Source organism: Archocentrus centrarchus, chromosome 3 (assembly GCF_007364275.1).
Source record: "Archocentrus centrarchus isolate MPI-CPG fArcCen1 chromosome 3, fArcCen1, whole genome shotgun sequence".
In the NCBI taxonomy this organism is placed as follows: domain Eukaryota; kingdom Metazoa; phylum Chordata; class Actinopteri; order Cichliformes; family Cichlidae; genus Archocentrus; species Archocentrus centrarchus.
The window spans coordinates 13,492,279-13,510,769 of record NC_044348.1 but is presented as its reverse complement, the minus strand read 5'-3'; the positions used below and the strand labels follow the sequence as shown (position 1 = coordinate 13,510,769).

Below are 18,491 nucleotides of genomic sequence, written 5' to 3'. Positions count from 1 at the left end.
TACATTGCAGAGTGGATGGAACGATGAAAAAGTCCTCAACATCACCACAAAATAGCTAAATGGTTGAAATTTAGACACAGTTGGGTGTTCCAACAGGACAATGATCCCAAACACACATTAAAACTGGTTTTGGAATGGATAAAGCAGGCTAACATTCACCTGCTGGGATGGCCTTCCCAGTGCCTCGGCCTCAACCCCACTCAAAATTTGTGGACTACACTTTAAAGTCAGGTCCGTGCCAGGAAATCAACCAATTTAAATGAACTCTACAAATTCTGCCAAGAGGAGTGATCAAATATCCATTTTATGCCACAAGCTAGTTGATGGTGACCAAAAGCATCTGGTCAAGGTGCAACTTGCTAATATATATGTGTGTGTGTGTGTCATTTCATTAAATTAGTTTTGGTCATTTAAAATGTTATTAAAAGGAGAAAATGAAGCATCACTGATCTTTCACAAGTCTGCCTTTATGATACAGATTTCTTTTTAGTGTGCAAAGTTCAGTGCCAGCTAATATTATGCAAGGGCCACTGTTTAAAATACTTTGTAAATGTAGCAGTTGATAAAGTGTGAAGAAATTTCATTACAGGATTTGCATTTAAAAACTTAGCCAACTAAAACTATTGTGAGGTGATGGCATATGCAACAGAAACAGTGATTCCAATTTAAATTAAAAACAAAAAAGAAAGCAAAAAAGGTGCCCTACCGATGCATACAAAAAGATGCATGCACCGAGCTATGAATAAAAATACAATAATAAGTTTATTTGTATTGCACCTTTCAAAAACAGTGTTACAAAGTATTTCACACATAGCAAACAAATAAAAATGGTGATACCAAAAAAATACTATGATAATGATAAAAATGAATGAAAGAAAAGAGTTGCTCATAAGTTAAGCAATTCATATATAATAAAAGAAGAAAAAGACAGTGATTTGGTGAGTTTGAGCACCTCAGGAAGATTATTTTCGGGTTTAGGTGTCACAGGAACAGCCGGCTGCTTCTTCTCTGTGGGTCTCAGGAAGTAGGCTATATTCTGGAGCATGGCCATTACGAACAATAATTAAAAAATAAAATCTTAAAAATTATTATTTAACAAATCTTTAGTCGGTGCCGTAATGCTATAAGTGGTGCGATAACTTTTAATTTCATTCATAATTCTTAAAAGTCCACCAGTAACCATACACAAGCTGGATTTGTTCACAGTCTCCATCTCCCACAGCCTGCTGTCATCACAGAGGCTTCAAAGTTCTCTGTATTCATGAGCAAAGCAACTCTCTAAACTTAAATATGGTACGTCATATGGCACCACAGTCGTGCATTCTCTTGTTAAAATGTAACACTGGTTCACTAGGCCTTATATGTAAAATCCTTGTCACCACAGGTTTGTAAATGGCCAACTGTGCCCACCTGAGAGGTGATTCTACAACAGAAGCTATTAGTTATCTACCTGATAGTCAATTTATAGATCAGTCCAAGTCTTTAATAATAGCATCATCTTACCGTATATTTACGGTTATCTGAGGACACTGTTTCCATGGTAACGGAGAGTTTGCAGTCGTAGATACCAGTAGTTTGTAATCAGTGAATTTCCTATCTATCAGTCTCTCCTGTACTGAGTAACAAACACCAAATGATGAAGATAACTTTAAAGAGTATTTCGTACATTTGCAATCACAATCGCCAATACTGGAACTGGTTACACTGTTTGGTTAGTGCATGAAACCAGCTGGTCTGACATGAAGCTTTTACCTAAAGCAAGGGATAACATAATTTTCATTATGTCAAACAGTAAAAACACAGTAAAAGTAGGAAAGTTTGACAATCTTCAGTTTCAATGCAAATTCTGAGTGGCAACCTCTGGGGCTGAAAAATGAAGCATGGACTTTGTTAAGGCTTAAAGTTAGGCGACACTGACAGCCACAACTGCTGTAGCTGGTTCTAGTGTGCTGGACATCACCTCCATGAACTGTCAGGGTGCAACATGCAGATATTTGCTTTTTAGACTTATGAAATACTAGAATTTCACACACCAAACCTGAAGCCCAAATTTTCTTGGATGATCAGATAATTCTATTAAAATGTTAACACCACAGATATGATTGAGAGGTCACAAAGGGGTGGACGTAGTCAGCACCCACCACCAACAGGCTGAACTGTTGATACTAAGCAGGATCCATAATTTCATGTTGATCCTGCTATCTGAATGTCACAGCCGATGTCGACTCATCACACCAGGTAATGTTTCTCCAATTTTCTATTTTGGTGAGGCTGTAGTCAGTTTCCTGTTCTTAGCTGAAAGCAGCGGTACGCTGTAGTCTTCTCCTGCTGTAGCCCATCTGCGCCAAGGTTCGATATACTCTTCTGCATACTGGTTCTGGTTGTAATGAGTGCTTAGTTGAGTTAATGTTGCTTTCCTATCAGCTCAAAGCAGTCTGGCCATTCTTCTCTGACCTCTGGCTTCTACAAGTTGGTCTACAACCATGCCACATTCAAAGTCACTTAAATCACCTTCCTTCCCCATTCTGATGCTGGGTTTGAACTTCAGCAGGTCACCTTGACCATGTCTGCATGCCTAAATGCACTAAGTTGTTGCAGTGCGACTGGCTGGTTGGGCGGTGTATAGATATTTTTCCATGCATTTCACAACTCAAACTGCTCGTGAGGCCACTTTGTTCCAGCTCCACACCTACCTGATTTTTTTCGCCCTTTTCAGAACTGCAGCTTTAATATCAGCGTTAAATGTTGAGTTACTTCACAGATGAATTACAAAATATTTCTAATTAACCTGAAATGTAGTCATGAGTCTGGTTTCATGACAGCTGTAACCAGAGTACATGTGGTGAATATGATGCTTCTAAGATCTGTAGATGCAGAGTTAAGGTTACAATATACTGAAAATAAGAACACTCAATAACATGACTCCATACTGGGTACAATGGTAGCAGAACAAAAGACTGCTTCAAAAGGGCAAAAATACATCGGAAAAAGACTATTATTATTATTACTGTTGAAGGAAAATGTTTACTTTGAAAAAAGTGCATCTCATCTCCCATACCTGCTGTGTTTCTTCATCCATTTGCATTTATATGAACACCGGCACGTGTCAGTGTGAAACGAAGTCGTGAGTCTAACTTTCTTACCCATTTCACCTCCTGACACACGGTAAACAGTGTGATTCAGTAAAAGCGTTTGTGGCCATAAAATAGAAACAAAGCATCCATGAGCTCAAATGTCAGGACACGCTCAGTCAGCAGGGACAGCGTTTTGACATCCACTGATGTCAAAAGGGAGGGACAATCAAACTCACGATGCAGCATCATTTCATATTAGATTAAAACAGCATATAATTTTAGACTCAGTTGAGTGTTACTTGCGCCATTTAGTTTCCAAGGTAACGAGAAGGGTATATTTAGAGAGCACTAAACTGAGACAGAAGAAAAAAAGTGTTAATAATCTTGATGGAGCAATTACAATTAGTCAAAGTCAAATAGTAAAGATCAAAACACCTCAGCTGCTTACAGTTGAAGGTGAGAGAATGCTCAAGAACAACCACCCAGCTCATTCAGCACCACTTCTGACACTTGCGTCATTCAGTATTTCGCGACGTTACTGATTCGTGTGGTACAGTAGAGGTCTTGCTCAGATAGGGCAGTTCCGGGAAAATACAGATGTCAATGAGAGAAGGTGGTTTTGTTTGTTTTATATGTAGAGCTACTTTAGCTGCAGTGACCGCTTAACTTGCCGTGAAACATGAGCGGTGTAAGAAAATGTACATGGGATTAAAAAAAACAAAAAAACTTCATTACATGAGACTTTTCTGAAATTCCTCAATGTGTGAATACTCACTTCAAACAGAGGATAGGATCATTACAGCACTGCTGAAATGAAAGGAACTTGTGAACATTTCATACAACAAAAGTCAACCAATAAAGACAAATACAAAAGCAACATTACCTTTATTTGGGTATAAAAACCTCAAAAATGACCAGCTTAGTACAAGTCTGTGCTCACTGTTTTAGGTTCTATGTTAAGCACATTGAGTTTGTATGAAATGAAATATGCTACATAAATAAAATTGCCATTGAAGTAAGATTTCATCTTTTCCAGGTAACTTCAAGGTTAACCCTGGGTCACGTCTTACTGGGGGTACGTCAATGGTAACTTATGCTGAAGACCTAACCTGCTCCAGAACAGGTTATGTTCTAGATTAGAGATCAACAGGTATGAAATCACCACCTACTGACCAATCAGATCTCTGGAATATAGCATCATAATTCCTGGAACAGCTCTTAGACCTCTGTGTGAGTGGATAGCAGGAGGGTCTAAAGTCTTTGTGTTTACCTGATGAGCATCAGTAAGAAATATAGATTCTCAGAGGCAACTCTATCCCTTGATTTTTTTTTTCTGTTGGCTGCAAACAATTTAATAACAATTTTGATCCTAAAACAAAGCACTTTTTAAATTTTTTTGTACTAGTGGACCTTAAATCAAATTTGCCTGTGGCCTAAGCCTACATTTGAATTCTGTCTTTATATTTATTCTGTGGGGTGGCTGTGGCTCAGGAGGTAGAGCAGGTCATCTACTAATCTGAAGGTTGGTGGTTTGATTCCTTGCTGCTCCAGTCTGCATGCCAAAGTATCGTTGAGCAAGATACTGAACCCCAAGTTGCTCTCCGACAACCGTTGGAGTGTGAATGTTAGATAGTAAGCACTGAGCTGTAGAAGGAAGTGTTTGTATGAATGGGTAAATGCAAACATGTTGTATAAAGCACTATCAGTGTTCAGCTAGAGTAGAAAAGCCATATATAAGAATTAGTCCATTTACCATTTACTTGCCATTAAACCACCTGGACTGCAGCTGAAAGAATAAAAACTAAAAGTGTAATATGATCTACTTTTTTTTTTAAAACACTGGATGCCTTTATTGAGGCAACCCTTCAAGATATTTGTGTTACCTCCTGGACTTGAACTGGGGATATTTTGTACGTAGGGCAAATGCATTAAACCCAACACTAACGAGACGAGTCAACTGACATTTTTACAGACTTTCTTTCCTTCCTTTCTTTCAGAAAACTGTATTTTTTAAATTAATTAATTTATTTTTTGCCAAGCGAATAGGAAACAGTACAATATTCTCTTGTCTAAAGTCCACTTATTAGATTACAGTAACACACGATGGCAAGCAGAATTCAGGATATCGCGTTTGCGAAGCCAAATACCTACACAAACGGACACAGTGAAGGATTCTGGGTATGCAACCCACATAGATGTTTTTATGTGCAATCCTTCAAGAAAGCAACGACAGGGATGACGCTATGCTTGGGTTGAAAGGTGACTGGTGAGAAGTGGGCGTGAACAGGAAAAGGGAACAACTGCGGAGTTTGCCATGACAGGTACAAGCGTGAGAATAGGAATAGGAAGTACAAAAAGTGCAGTGGACAGTTTACATTGTTTTTAACACCTGGTTTCACTTCACTACAAAGAAACGCTTTGCATGTTATGGGTTCTGTCTTTTCTGCAGCAGAGACTAAACTAAAGGACCAACAACAGCACACACACACACACACACACACAGATGCACACACTGTAGCCAACATCACATAGTTTGACAGTACCCAGCTACAACATGTAAATGACGGTGTGCAAAGCTGTCTGTAGTTCTCTGCATAGGACTAATGCACAACCGTGCTGGCCCCTACAGGTCCTGGCCTGATGCTGTGTTGACTGCACATAGGTGAGATGCAAAGCTTTGCTGACTCATGTTTACATGTTGTTGTCTGCTACCCCTTAGGGGCAATGTCAAAAATATGCATAACATGTAATCTGTGTGTATGCTGTTATTGAGCCTTTAGTTTAGCCTTCTTCGGGGAAGAGAGTTATAGTAAATGTGTTTTGATGTTTTTTGATCGTTGACATTTTTTGCACTTTTGTTTGTGGCAACTCTGCTGTTGCTCCTTTTCCTGTTTCCTGACCTTCAAACAGGCTTATCTCTGTTGTGTGATACTTATCTTTGTGTAGCCAGAAAGCTACACAAATGCAGGACTATTAACCTAGCTCAATTCAGCTCAATTTGCTAAACCACGCCCAAGTGATGCATATGAAAACTCTGACAAGTGGACTTTTTTTTAAATCCCCATTTTTTTTGAAGTTCAGTGCATCACAGTGAAAACAGTGGGTGAGAGATTCATTTCTTGCTTTGCTGAGTCTGCAATCACTGCACAGCACTGTAACCAACCAGTTGGAGGTGCGTATTCAGAAACAAGAACATAAACCCTCACTGGCTTCCCACCAACAAATGCTTCCGACTGTTCTTTGTTAAAAAGCAAGACCGAGTCGAATGAGATTAGAGATTAGGCTCTGTAATGGTGAGCTTCATGTTCATTGTAAAAAGCTCCAACTTTTTTTTTTTTTTTTTTAATTTCTGCTGTGTCATAATTAATGTCAGAGTCAACGTCTGAGTGCTGCCCTGAGCTTGGAGGAGCGTCCTCGAGGATTTTCCCTAACATCGTCTTTTTCTGGGGTGATTACTTTTCTTCGCAGAGGAAGCCAGTACATATTTCCATCTCTTTTTTCATGCACTGGTTTTTCATTCCTGGCGCTTTTCTTCCTTGGGTTGAAGTGATCCAAATTAGACAAGTCATCTCCCCGCAGAAAACGTTTGACCAGTCTGTCTTCTAGCGAATGAAAGGTGATAACACAGAGACGTCCTCCAGGTTTTAGGAATGTCCGGGCAACACGCAGGCCAGCGTGAAGTTCATTCAGCTCATCATTCACAAAGATACGCAGAGCTTGGAAAGTCTTGGTGGCCACGTGTGCAGGTCTGTTGAGTCGATCTTTACGTGCATAGATGACAGCAGCAGGAAACGATCCTAGAAACAAGAATTGGTCAGAGTTAATCTTGAAAGTTTAATGGTCCAGATTTCATTATAGCATTTTTTTTTAGCATTTTATTTCCATATAAAAAAGAAAAGATACTTTTTTGAAGAGGACGTGGGATTGGACACCAGTATAAGTAAATATTCATGGTTTATTACAGAAAATGTTTAAAAAGAAGCTTTTATAATGACCATGGAGCAACCTCCAGAGCTGTAAAATGAAGCAATGCAGGAGTGACAAAAACAGCAGTCCCTCTAGGTCCCACTTGAGGCTGTCTACAAACGGGGAGTTGGTCCCCATACACTTCCATGTTAAAATGCCCAGTTTTAGAACAATAAAAACCATATTTACACACCCTGGTACAAAAAAAAAATATTTTGGCCTCTAAGGAAAGTTTCCCCTATGTAATAACTCTGAATACTATCATATCTCATTTGCCTGGTTAAGGGTTAGGGGTGTGGCCACATTGATTGACCAGTGTCCTGACACAGGCAGCTGTAGGGTGTGCTAAACTTCATCCACTACTCCAGTCATTAAACTGAACGTCTTGACTGTGTGATTGCAGTTGGTGAGTACCGGGTCAAAAGTCTGGACAGACCCGAGGGCATGGATGAAAGTTCCCTGTTTTAAAACCCGTATACATGTGGACACAGCGTTCAACGGACAAAAAAGGATATGTAAGGATAAATAAGGCCTCGGTCACACAGGCCACAGACTGGTCAGTGACCCCTCCAGTCACTCCAGAAAAATGTGTATTCCCTGAGTGGTTGGTGAGCAGTTGCTGGCTGTTGCTGGGAGAAATTGCGATTGCTTTGGTCCCTGCAGTTGACCTTAGTTTGCATGGAAAACGCCAAGTTGTCTGCAGACACTTGCCATTTACTCTCCAAGCTGTAAACTTGAAAAAGTGCGACACAAATGAGGAACAGAAAATGTTCGCCTTCCAAGTAAATGTGCCTTACCACTGGAACCAACACATTTCAAAAAGGGCCAACTTTTAAATCGAAGGCAAACAGTCTTTAGTTTCACTTATTGGTAAACGGACTAGTACTTATATAGCGCTTTTCTACTCTATTTGATCACTCTGGGACCAATTTCAACTTACAACTGGCAGCTGTCTCCATTCAACCTTTCACCTTCTGATCTGGGAATTTTTGCTGGGAATTTTTCCCAGATCAGAAGTAGTTGTCAGGGGGCCAGTGACTCTAAGCCTGTGTGACTGAGGCCTTAGACAGACAAGAGAAAAACTGACAAGTAAAGCAGATTATCTGTGTCAAGCAAAGCATCTTAGAACAAAGTGGGTTCATGCCATACTACTTATTTGCTACTATATTACCAATCCACACACTGATTGTGACCTCAACAGCTCACAGGTGTCATCATTATGAGAACTGCACTAGAAATGTTAAAATAACTCCTGGTACCCTCTCTGGTCAGGAAAATAAAAGAAGCCTGTTGAATGAAAACATTTCCCAGAATAAAATGAATTGAACTGCCTCAGTGCTTCTATGTACAACTCTTCTAGTTGACTGAGAATTATCACATAACATCCTGGAATATATTATTAATGCAAGAGTGGTTATTAAGTAAGTTCAGAGAAAATGTGTTGAGGCACAAAAAACAAAACAAAGAAACAAAAAAACCCAGCTTTTTAATATATACAGAAGTCAAAGTAAGAGAGAGCTGCAGGAATATGGAGTGGCAGGTCCATTGGAGGCTTTGTGTGGAGCAGATGGAGGCTGGAGATGGTGGGATGGCTTGTGTGTCACTGCAGTACCTGTGATGATCTCTCTGTCAGCTGAAGTTCAGTTTAAATCTAAGTATAAAAATCACTAGAGCCAGTTCTGAGATTACTGCACTCAGTCAAATTTATGTTTGTCTAACCACCACAGGCCTCCTCTTTAACAATACTGAATTATTTGTACCTGACTTTGAGTGCGGGTAAAATTTTCTTGTACAACTTCTCATGTCCCTTTAAGTTATTTGAAAAAGCATCCTATAAAATACATGTGCAAAGTATTATTAACTGCAGATATCCAGCAAATATTTAAGCTGCCAGAACAACTGCATTTACCAGTTTGTGCACAAGTTTGACAATAATATACAGGGTGCAGACTGCACAGAGATTTTGTGCAAGTCAGTCAACACACGTAGGTATCAAAGCAAAAACTAAAAACTGATTAAGCATCTGCTGCATATTCAAGTTTCAAAATCTTTATTTTTACATCAAATCAAGCGAGGAGTTTTCAGTCTACCTCTGACCAACCACAACACAGAAGACACAAGAACAATTAGACACTTACATAGACCAAAAAAAGAAACTGCAATAAATAGAGAAGTGAGTGATGTGGCATTTCTCTCCTCCTGCACTAAACAGCCCAAGGTGTGACTCACACTGCAATCAATACAATGCCTGCACAGCAAGGACCAGCCCAGGGCTGGCCTCACCAAGCCATGTGCTCTCTCTCTCTAATTCATCTTTCAAAGGTCCTACAGACAGATCCATGGAGAACAGAAGAGATTAGGATGTGTACATGAAGGGGAATCAGGTAGTTAAGTACGAACCAAAACAACATCAGTGTTTTTAAATCAAACAATCAAGATGTGATTTAGGTGCAAACTTTCAACTTCAATTCAGGAGGTTTAACAAAAGAATTGCATTAAGTTGAGACATTTAAAAAAGGAATTAGTCTTATACATGGTTATTATCATGGTGTTTTTTGCTTTTGGTCATTGTCCATTTGCACTGTGAAACACTGTTCAATTAGTTTTGCAACATTTGGGTAAATCTGAGTAAAGTATCGCCCTGTAAACAGAATTCATCCTGCTACATCTATCAGCAGTCACATCATCAATAAACACAGTTCTACTGGCAGCCATACTTGTCCATGCAATAACACTGCCTCCACTATATTTGACAAGATGATGTTGTTAGCTTTGGATTATGAGGGGTTTCTCTTCTTCTCCATACTTTTCTCTTCCCATCATTCTGGTTCACCCTGGTTTCATCTGTCCAAAGAACTGTGTGGGCTCTTTTACAGGTTTTCTGGCAAACTCTGATCTGGTTTTCTTGTTCTTGAGTGTAACCAGTGGTTTGCACCTTGCTCTCCTCAAATGTGTTCTTGACTTTGTTAGAGGTTGTGAAAGGTTTTTCTTAACAGTGGAAATAATTATGTCATTATCCACTTCAGTTGTCTTTTGTGGTCTTTCAGGCTGGTCAGTGCATTCATTCTTTTTAAGATTGTACGAGATTGTTGATTTGGCCACTCCTAAAGTTTTTGCTGTCTCTCTGATGGGTTTATTTATTTGTATTCCAGCCTAATGATGGCCGCCTTCTCTTTCATTGACATCTCTTTGACCCTCATACTGAGGGTCTGGTAAAAGATACCAAATGTAAGTTTACCCTTGAAATCCATTCCCAGATCTTTTACCTGCTTAATTTGTCATGAAATAAAAAGGGAACGACCCATTCACCTGGCCACAGAAATGCTTGTCAGTCAATAGTTTAATTACTTTTGAGCATCTGAAAATTGGGCACAATGTATTAAAAAAGCCTTTAAATCCTAAACAGTTAATGCAAAACTTTTATTAAACACAATGAATTGAAGCTGAAAGTCTGAACTTCAATCAGTGTTTAATCTTTCATTGTTGAACAAACAGTTGGAGTTTGTTCACAATAACAGTGGTTACAGTAACTGTAACACATGAACAACTTTATTTAAGGTAGAAGAGCAGATACAATGATGCATTCACTCAAACTAAAAACTAAAATAAATAAAATAGAAACTGGCAAAAGCAATGGCATATTGTTGAGAATGAAGTGGAGTGACCACTGATCTATCAATGTATCAATTTCCACTGTTTAAAAGGGGGAAACAGCGTGTTTCATTGTCCTCCCAGCTTTCTAGTATAAAGTCTGTGATAGCTGCCTGGGTAACTGTCTGGTGTATTCCACACCTCTTCTGTGAAGCACTTTGTACTCGCTTACTTGCTCTGATACTTGATTAGTGTATTAATTGGATGGTGCAACAAAGCTAATATGATGCTTCCTCCATTTTGGACTTTCTGGGTTATGTCTCCTCAAAGGCCACTGTCAAGAGATTTTGCTGCTGCAGCTCAAATCAAAATTCACAGAGGTTGAATATCCCACATCTCCGTGGGGATGATTTTCTTTGCTTCTGCAGGTGAAGCCACTGATTGAGGCAGTTCTATTGCAATGAATGGATTCTGTCTGAAGTCATTCAATGCGTATGACTCCCGGAAATTAGAAATTAGTACATGAACCGACTGAATAAAACTTTTGCAATGGAAAGTAATGCAAAAAAGTCTTGCAAAACCAGAAATCCACTCTAGGCTAAGATTAACCAATGGATAACATATTACTCAGCAAAATCTTGTTGACAACATGCAGCTTTATCTGAAGATTTAGCCAGGAATCTATATAAAATAAGCTCCTGGCAAACAGGATCCTTCTGTTAGCATTATTTATTATTCTTACAAATATGACCAAAACAGTAATAATTCAAATGAAATTAAATAATGTCTTAATTTCATCCCTACAGGTTTTCTGATGCAACTGCTGGAAGATTAATGCCTAGCTGGCATCTATAAAGCAGATCATCCACGTCCTTCTAGCCAAGTAAACCTGTTGAGTTTAAAATCATTAATAAAGTTACGGCTGATTTAGTTTCTTATTACCGGGCTTAAAAGGTCACTTGATCTGTCTCCTAGCAATTTGTGGGCACATAATGGCCCATTTATGCTCTGGACCACATTGGTTGCGTCGCCCGCTGACGCTAAGTCATTGCACAGCCACATTTATACTTGCGGTTACGGCACATTTGTCTTGTCTGAGAATCCCCGTGCTACATGTGTCACATACACGCCTGTACAGGTGGACTTGCTCACACAATCTTGCCTCAAGCTCGTTCATTTTGAAAATAGTTGCAGTGGCAACGGCAAACATGCAAGATTTCAACAATCGAGAGGAGCGCAACTGGCCAAAGCAGCAGGCCAATAACCGATCAAATCTTAATCCGAAATCTGAAAACTGAAAATCTGTTGGGAAAACAAAGTGTGCAAATCTGTTTATTAATCAAAATAAACACATTTCTAATCAAAAATTTCAGAAGCTGAAAAATAATTCATTGTTCTGTTTGTCTCAAATGCAAATACATCAAACCAAATACATCTCATGATTAAAAACTTAAAAGAAGCAAAAGACTGTGTTTGGTTATATTCACTTTGTTAGTGTGTGTTTTCATCCAAACCGCAAAGTACTTCATTACTGTGTATTTTAAAAAGTTCCATGTAAATAAAGTTATTATGTTGTTATTTAAAAGTAGTAACTTTATACTTGGGTCAATTATCCAGTCTCTGTTTGTTTAACATTAAATGTCCAAAGACGATGCATTAAAATAATCGTGCCACTTAAGCAATTGTGAAAAAAAATTCAGTTTGACTTTTAGATCTCCAGTTTCGATAGCCGGGGATCGGTCCGCCAGGGCCTCCGCCCTCGGCCACCGCCCGACACACACTGCACCCGACCCCTACGACACCTCCTGCGGGTGGCAAGGCTGCGCCCGGCTGAGCACCACGGGCTAATGCCCGGCCACCAGGCGCTCTCCCTCGAGCTCCCTCCCCAGGCCTGGCTCCAGGGTGGGGCCCCGGTAACCCTATCCCGGGCAGGGTAAACTGTTCCCTTGTTTTTTCACTCATAAGGGTCTTCTGAACATTGGTCTTCCACATCGAAAGGAGCCAGTTGAGGTGGCTCGGGCATCTGATTAGGATGCCTCCTGGCCGCCTCCTGGGTGAGGTGTTCCGGGCATGTCCCACCGGGAAGAGGCCCCGTGGTAGACCCAGGACACGCTGGAGAGATTATGTATCTCGGCTGGCCTGGGAACGCCTTGGGGTCCCTCCGGATGAGCTGGAGGAGGTGGCTGGGGAGAGGGAAGCCTGGGCTTCTCTGCTTAGGCTTCTGCCCCCGCGACCCGGCCCCGGATAAGCGGAAGAAAATGGATGGATGGATGGATGGATTTTAGATCTCATTTGTTTATACACATCCATAGCCTTGCTCATTCTCAAAACCATGCTATGGATAATACGGATTTACCCATAGCATGCTTCACCCAATTAATGAGTGTTAATGCAAACAAAAAAGTCTTGTCTGCAGCACTTTAAATATATTCGTGTACAGATGAGTAATGCGTCGCATTACTCCTTCAACAACAAACGCATAAGCCGTTGTCATTTCTCCTGAAAATGACGCTGAGTGACTGAAAATTTTTCCTTTGAGCATCACTGTCACGATTGGTCACCGAGCTCCCCCTGGAACTTTCTTAAAAACCGAACCTCTTAGATTGTTCCCAATAAACACTGGTGGTAGCTCGCTTTGCTCTTCAAAAAGGATCAAACAGATGCTCTTACTCACACCTGTTCTCCCAGGGTGACACTGACGCACATACTGCTTTGTGCAATAACTGTTGCAACAACCGCGTTCAGCATCTCAAATGTGGAGTCATACAGCTTAAGAAAAAAAAAAATAAAGGAAAAAAACAATCACTGAAGACAAATAATCTAACCCCTGCTGTATGCAATGCATGTTTCGTTTGTGAGTGCATGTGGGTGTTTGCATTTGTGTTAGGTGTATGTCTGTATTTGTGAGCAAAGAAATGAGGGGGGCGACAAAAAAAGGAAGGCAGTGTGAAAGGAGAGAGATGGGCTCCTGCAAGTGACTTACTGCTTTCAAGGCATATATTTTATTCCAGCCATCTACAACTCAGTTTTTGCCTCATTTTTATCTCTCCAAGGATGGAATGGAATAAAGACACCCAAAACAGAGGTAAAAGAGAGCATGATGACTGTGATCACAGTTCACGTAATTTTCTGAGGCAACACATCCCACTAGGAGACAGCCTTAATAACTCCACTCATGTTTTATTTTCCTCCTGAATGCTGCAGGGAATTAATCAGGTTGGTGTCTAGCTACCTGCAACCACGCTGGCCAGCTGCTGTGTCCGGGTGATGGGGCTGATGCGGCGTGTCTCCACAATGGCTGAAGCTATTTTCCTGGCGTGTCTTTCTTCCCCATATGCAGTGAGGATGGATGCAAGAGCCTGTTGATCTAAGGTATTCACAACGTCAGCGGCGCAGGGCATGTCAGGGTACCTACGCACAAAGAGAAGCCCAATTAAGTTGCTTGACGTCATGTCCTTGCTGACAGTGGTGAATCCTGACAACTCTGAGCTACAGCTGAAAACCTTTATGACAGTCATGAATAGAACGATTGTGAGGGAAGGAAAAGAGAAAAGCAGCTTTTGCATCAGCTTATAAAGGAGTTTCTTTATGCTGACATTTTAAAGTGATGCAGAAATGTTTCTGAAAATATTCAAGAAAGATTATACATATTGCTATAAAATAATAAATACACACTGACACATTTAAGATACATAAATAGAAAATATTTACCATATCTGCAAATAGGTTTTGGAATACAATGTTACATTTTAATAGTTTGGCAATATAAACATCATTGTATAAGACCATGAGGGAGAATTTTGATCTGTTAAAGTATGGTTTGGAAAATATATTTATGTTTAAGAAAAGAAGCTTTATAGGTACGCAAAAACAAGGCCCAGTGTTGGTGGGAGATTAAATACAACTGTGGTCTTATTGTCAAACTCACATTTAGACATATAATCATGCATCTGTTGTCTCCTTAAAGGTTTAGACCCCAGTAACACAGTCTATAGACTGGTCAGTTACACCTTAGCAACCACAAGTCTCGAGGGAAAAATGGAAACGGAAAGCAAAGATGCTGCCTCACTGCTGTAGCCGTAACATTTCAAAAGGTGCAACTTTTATTTTGAGGGCGAACATTCTCAGTTTACAGTTTGTGTTGCACTTTTCACAATTTCACTACTGCTTGGAAAGTAGCTGCAGTAATTTGCAAACAGTGTTTCATACCATATACATTTTTGGGACCAAATTCACCTCGAGGCCGTCGCCAGCCAGTCAGGGAAAATATATTCTTATCTTGCGACCCATAGTTGCCAGGGGGTCACTGAGTGGACTGTGTGACTGAGGCCTTAGCTACAATGAATCTCTAACATCTGCTGAAGGATTAAAAAGTGGCTGTGCCCAGGCTAAACCTGTTTTGGGAGTTTTGTGTTGGGGAGTTGAGTTTTTCACTGAGATTGTGTAACAAGTTAACATCTACCAATTAAAGTAAATTGTGTAAAGGGTAATGCTACAAAGCAGTTGCCAAAATAAATCACAGAGCTAGCTGACTTTCTATATATCAGCAGTTTATTCAGAAAAAAAAAAAGTATGACCCATTTCTGTGTAAAAGGCCAGAGCAAACTATGTGTAAACAATATTAAAAACACTGGCCTATTAGTAATTTTGCAGTGGATCTTTGTAATTAATGCTTTGCACAACAAAGTGCTTCCATTACCACTGCAGCCAGTTTCATTGATACATTGGAGGTTTAGTTTTGGAGCATTTGCTTCACTAAAAGTCTGCAAACGTTCCATATTCAATGTAGGCACAGGGTGAGTTTCTCTGGTGAACACTCTTACTATAACCACTAAGGTCAGATGAAAAACATGGACTGTTTTAATGATAAAAAAAAAGTTTTCACAGTATTTTTTACATATCAGACACAAAATCAAGTTTAGGAAAACTAATAAAGTTAAGTAGACCCATGCTATTAGTCACCTATTTTAGCTGCACTATATTGTCAAAAGTATTTGCTCATTTGCCTTCACACACATATTAATTTGAGTGACATCCCATTCTTAATCCATAGGATTTAATATGTTGGCCCATCCTTTATAACAGCTTCAACTCTTCTGGGAATGCTTTCCACAAGGTTTAGGAGTGTCCATCCATCAATCCACTCTCTTCTGCTTATCCTAATCACGGTCACAGGGGAGGGCTGGAGCCTATCCCAGCTGACATAGGGCAAGAGGCAGGGTACACCCTGTACAGGTCACCAGCCTGTCGCAGAGCTAACACAGAGAGACAGACAACCACTCACACCTATGGGCAATTTAGAGTAACCAATTAAACTAACCCCAGTAAATGCATGTCTTTGGACTGTGGGAGGAAACCGGAGTACCCGGAGGAAACCCAAGCAGACACGGGGAGAACATGCAAACTCCACACAGCGAGAGGCCCGGGCCCAGACCCAGACCTTCTAGATGTCATTCCAGCTATGAGGCAGCAGTGCTAACCACCACGCCACCGTGGTGCCCGGTTTAGGAGTGTATTTGTGGGAATTTTTGACCATTCTTCCAGCAGCGCATTTGTGAGGTCAGACATTGATGTTGGACGAGAAGGCCTCTGTTCTAATTCACCGCAAAGATGTTCTATTGGGTTAAGATCAGGACTTTGTGCAGGCCAGTCACATTCTTCCACACTAAACTGTCTCATCCATGTCTTTATGGACCTTGCTTTGTGCACTGGTACACAATCGTGTTGAAACAGGAAGGGGCCATCCCCAAACTGTTTCCACAAAGTTGGGAGCATGAAATTGTCCAAATTGTCTTGGTATGCTGAAGCATTAAGAGTTCCTTTCACTGGAACTAAGGAGCCGAGCCCAGCTCCTGAAAAACAACCCCACACCATAATCCTCCCTCCACCAAACTTTACACATGGCACAATGCAGTCAGACAAGTACTGTTCTCATGACCGCCAAACCCAGACTTGTCCATCGGATTGCCAGATGGAGAAGCGTGATTCATCACTCCAGAGAACACGTCTCCTCTGCTCTAGAGTCCAGTGGTGGCGTGCTTTACACCACTGCATTCAATGCATTGCGCTTGGTGATGTAAGGCTTGAATGCAGCTGCTCAGCCATGGAAATCCATTACATGAAGCTCTCTACACATTGTTCTTGAGCTAATCTGAAGGCCACATGAAGTTTGGAGGTCTGTAGTGATTGACTCAACAGAAAGTTTACTATGCGCCTCAGGATCCGCTGACCCCACTCTGTAATTTTACGTGGCCTACCACTTTGTGGCTGAGTTGCTGTCGTTCCCAATTGCTTCCACTTCCATGTTGTTATAATGCCACTAACAGTTGACTGGAATATTTAGGAAATTTCATTACTGGACTTGTTGCACAGGTGGCATCCTATCATGATACCACACTGGAATTCACTGAGCTCCTGAGAGCGACCCGTTCTTTCACAAATGCTTGTAAAAGCAGTCTGCATGGCTAGGTGCTTGGTTTTATACACCTGTGGCCATGGAAGGGATTGGAACACCTGAATTCAATGATTTGGATGGGTGAGTGAATACTTTTGACAATATAGTATATGTTCTTTTTAGTATCTGCACATTCAGATTATTCAGCACCTCACAACATGCCAGTAGGTGCATGTATCAAATCTTTTACCTGTCTCCATCCATTCTCATATCCAATGGTCCATCTTTGCTGAGGGAGAAGCCTCTTTCCGCCTCATCCATCTGCATGGAAGAACAGCCAGCATCCAAGAGGGCAGCATCGATGCTGCCTGGCTTAACGTTTAAGTTAGACAGCAGGTCCTCAAGCTCACTGAACCGGCCAAGTATTGGTTTCACACGACCACTTTGAAGGAATTAGGGAACGAAACAGTGCATTTAGAGACAAAGACAACTCAAGACATGACTGCTATTAAATGTTGGTAGACTGGAGAATAAACTCAACACATTTAGCTGATATCCAGTGCTTTTAAAAGACCATTTAATTTTCATTCAGATCAGCAGCATTCTCTTCAGATCACAGAAACCAAATAGAAAAAACAATGAAAACATAAAGATATCAAGGGAATAATGCCAATGACTTTTTTAGTATTAGTTACTGTTTATCAGTAAAATAAATTATTTTTAATGCACTGAACTGATTGTCTTACTTTACTGTTGTTGGCATGAAAAGTAAAGTTGTATAATTAAACAATAACAGACAACAAATAGAGGAAACAGATTGAATAATAACACATACACTCACCTCCCACATCATTAATTACACCTGTTCAAACTAGTTGGTAACGTAAATATTTAATCAGCCAATCACATGGCAGCAACTTAAAGTATATAGCCATGTTCACGACATGCTCAAGACAGCCTGCTGACATTCAAACCAAGCATCAGAATGGGGAAGAAAAGTGATTTAAGGGACTTTGAACACGGCATGCTTGTTGGTGCCAGACAGGCTGGTATGAGGATTTCAGAAACTGCTGATCTGCTGGAATGTTCCTTCACAACCATCTCTAGCGTTTACAGATAATGGTCCAAAATAGGCTCAATATCCCATTCTCTGGGTGAAAATGCCTTGTTGATGCCAGAAGTCAGATGAGAATGGACTGGACAGACTGCTTCAAGCTGATGGGAAGGTAACAGTAACTGAAGTAACCACTTGTTGTAATCAAGGTGTGCAGAAAAGCATCTCTGAACACACAAAGCATTGAACCTTGAAGCAGATAGACCACAGCAGCAGAAGGCCAGACAGAGTGTCACTCCTATTGAACTCCATTCCGTAGTCAGTATCCATAGCCAGTCTTGATAATGATCTGGCTGAGGGGGTTCAGACCTATGCAGCGCAGAAGTGGGGACAGAGCAGCTCCTTGGTAAAT

General features: G+C 40.5%; 1 protein-coding gene across 3 annotated transcripts in view; it reads right to left on the bottom strand.

Moving 5' to 3' along the window:
- Positions 1-4,815: 4,815 nt before the first annotated feature.
- Positions 4,816-18,491, bottom strand: part of mettl15 (methyltransferase 15, mitochondrial 12S rRNA N4-cytidine) — a 69,444-nt gene continuing 55,768 nt past the window's right edge. For all 3 annotated transcript variants that reach the window (XM_030726435.1, XM_030726433.1, XM_030726434.1), the window contains 3 exons: positions 17,276-17,467; positions 13,864-14,042; positions 4,816-6,871 (listed from right to left, as the gene is read on the bottom strand). In XM_030726435.1, the coding sequence (XP_030582295.1) occupies positions 6,450-6,871; positions 13,864-14,042; positions 17,276-17,467 (793 nt within the window). In that variant the 3' untranslated portion in view covers positions 4,816-6,449. The remainder of the gene's footprint in view (positions 6,872-13,863; positions 14,043-17,275; positions 17,468-18,491) is intronic.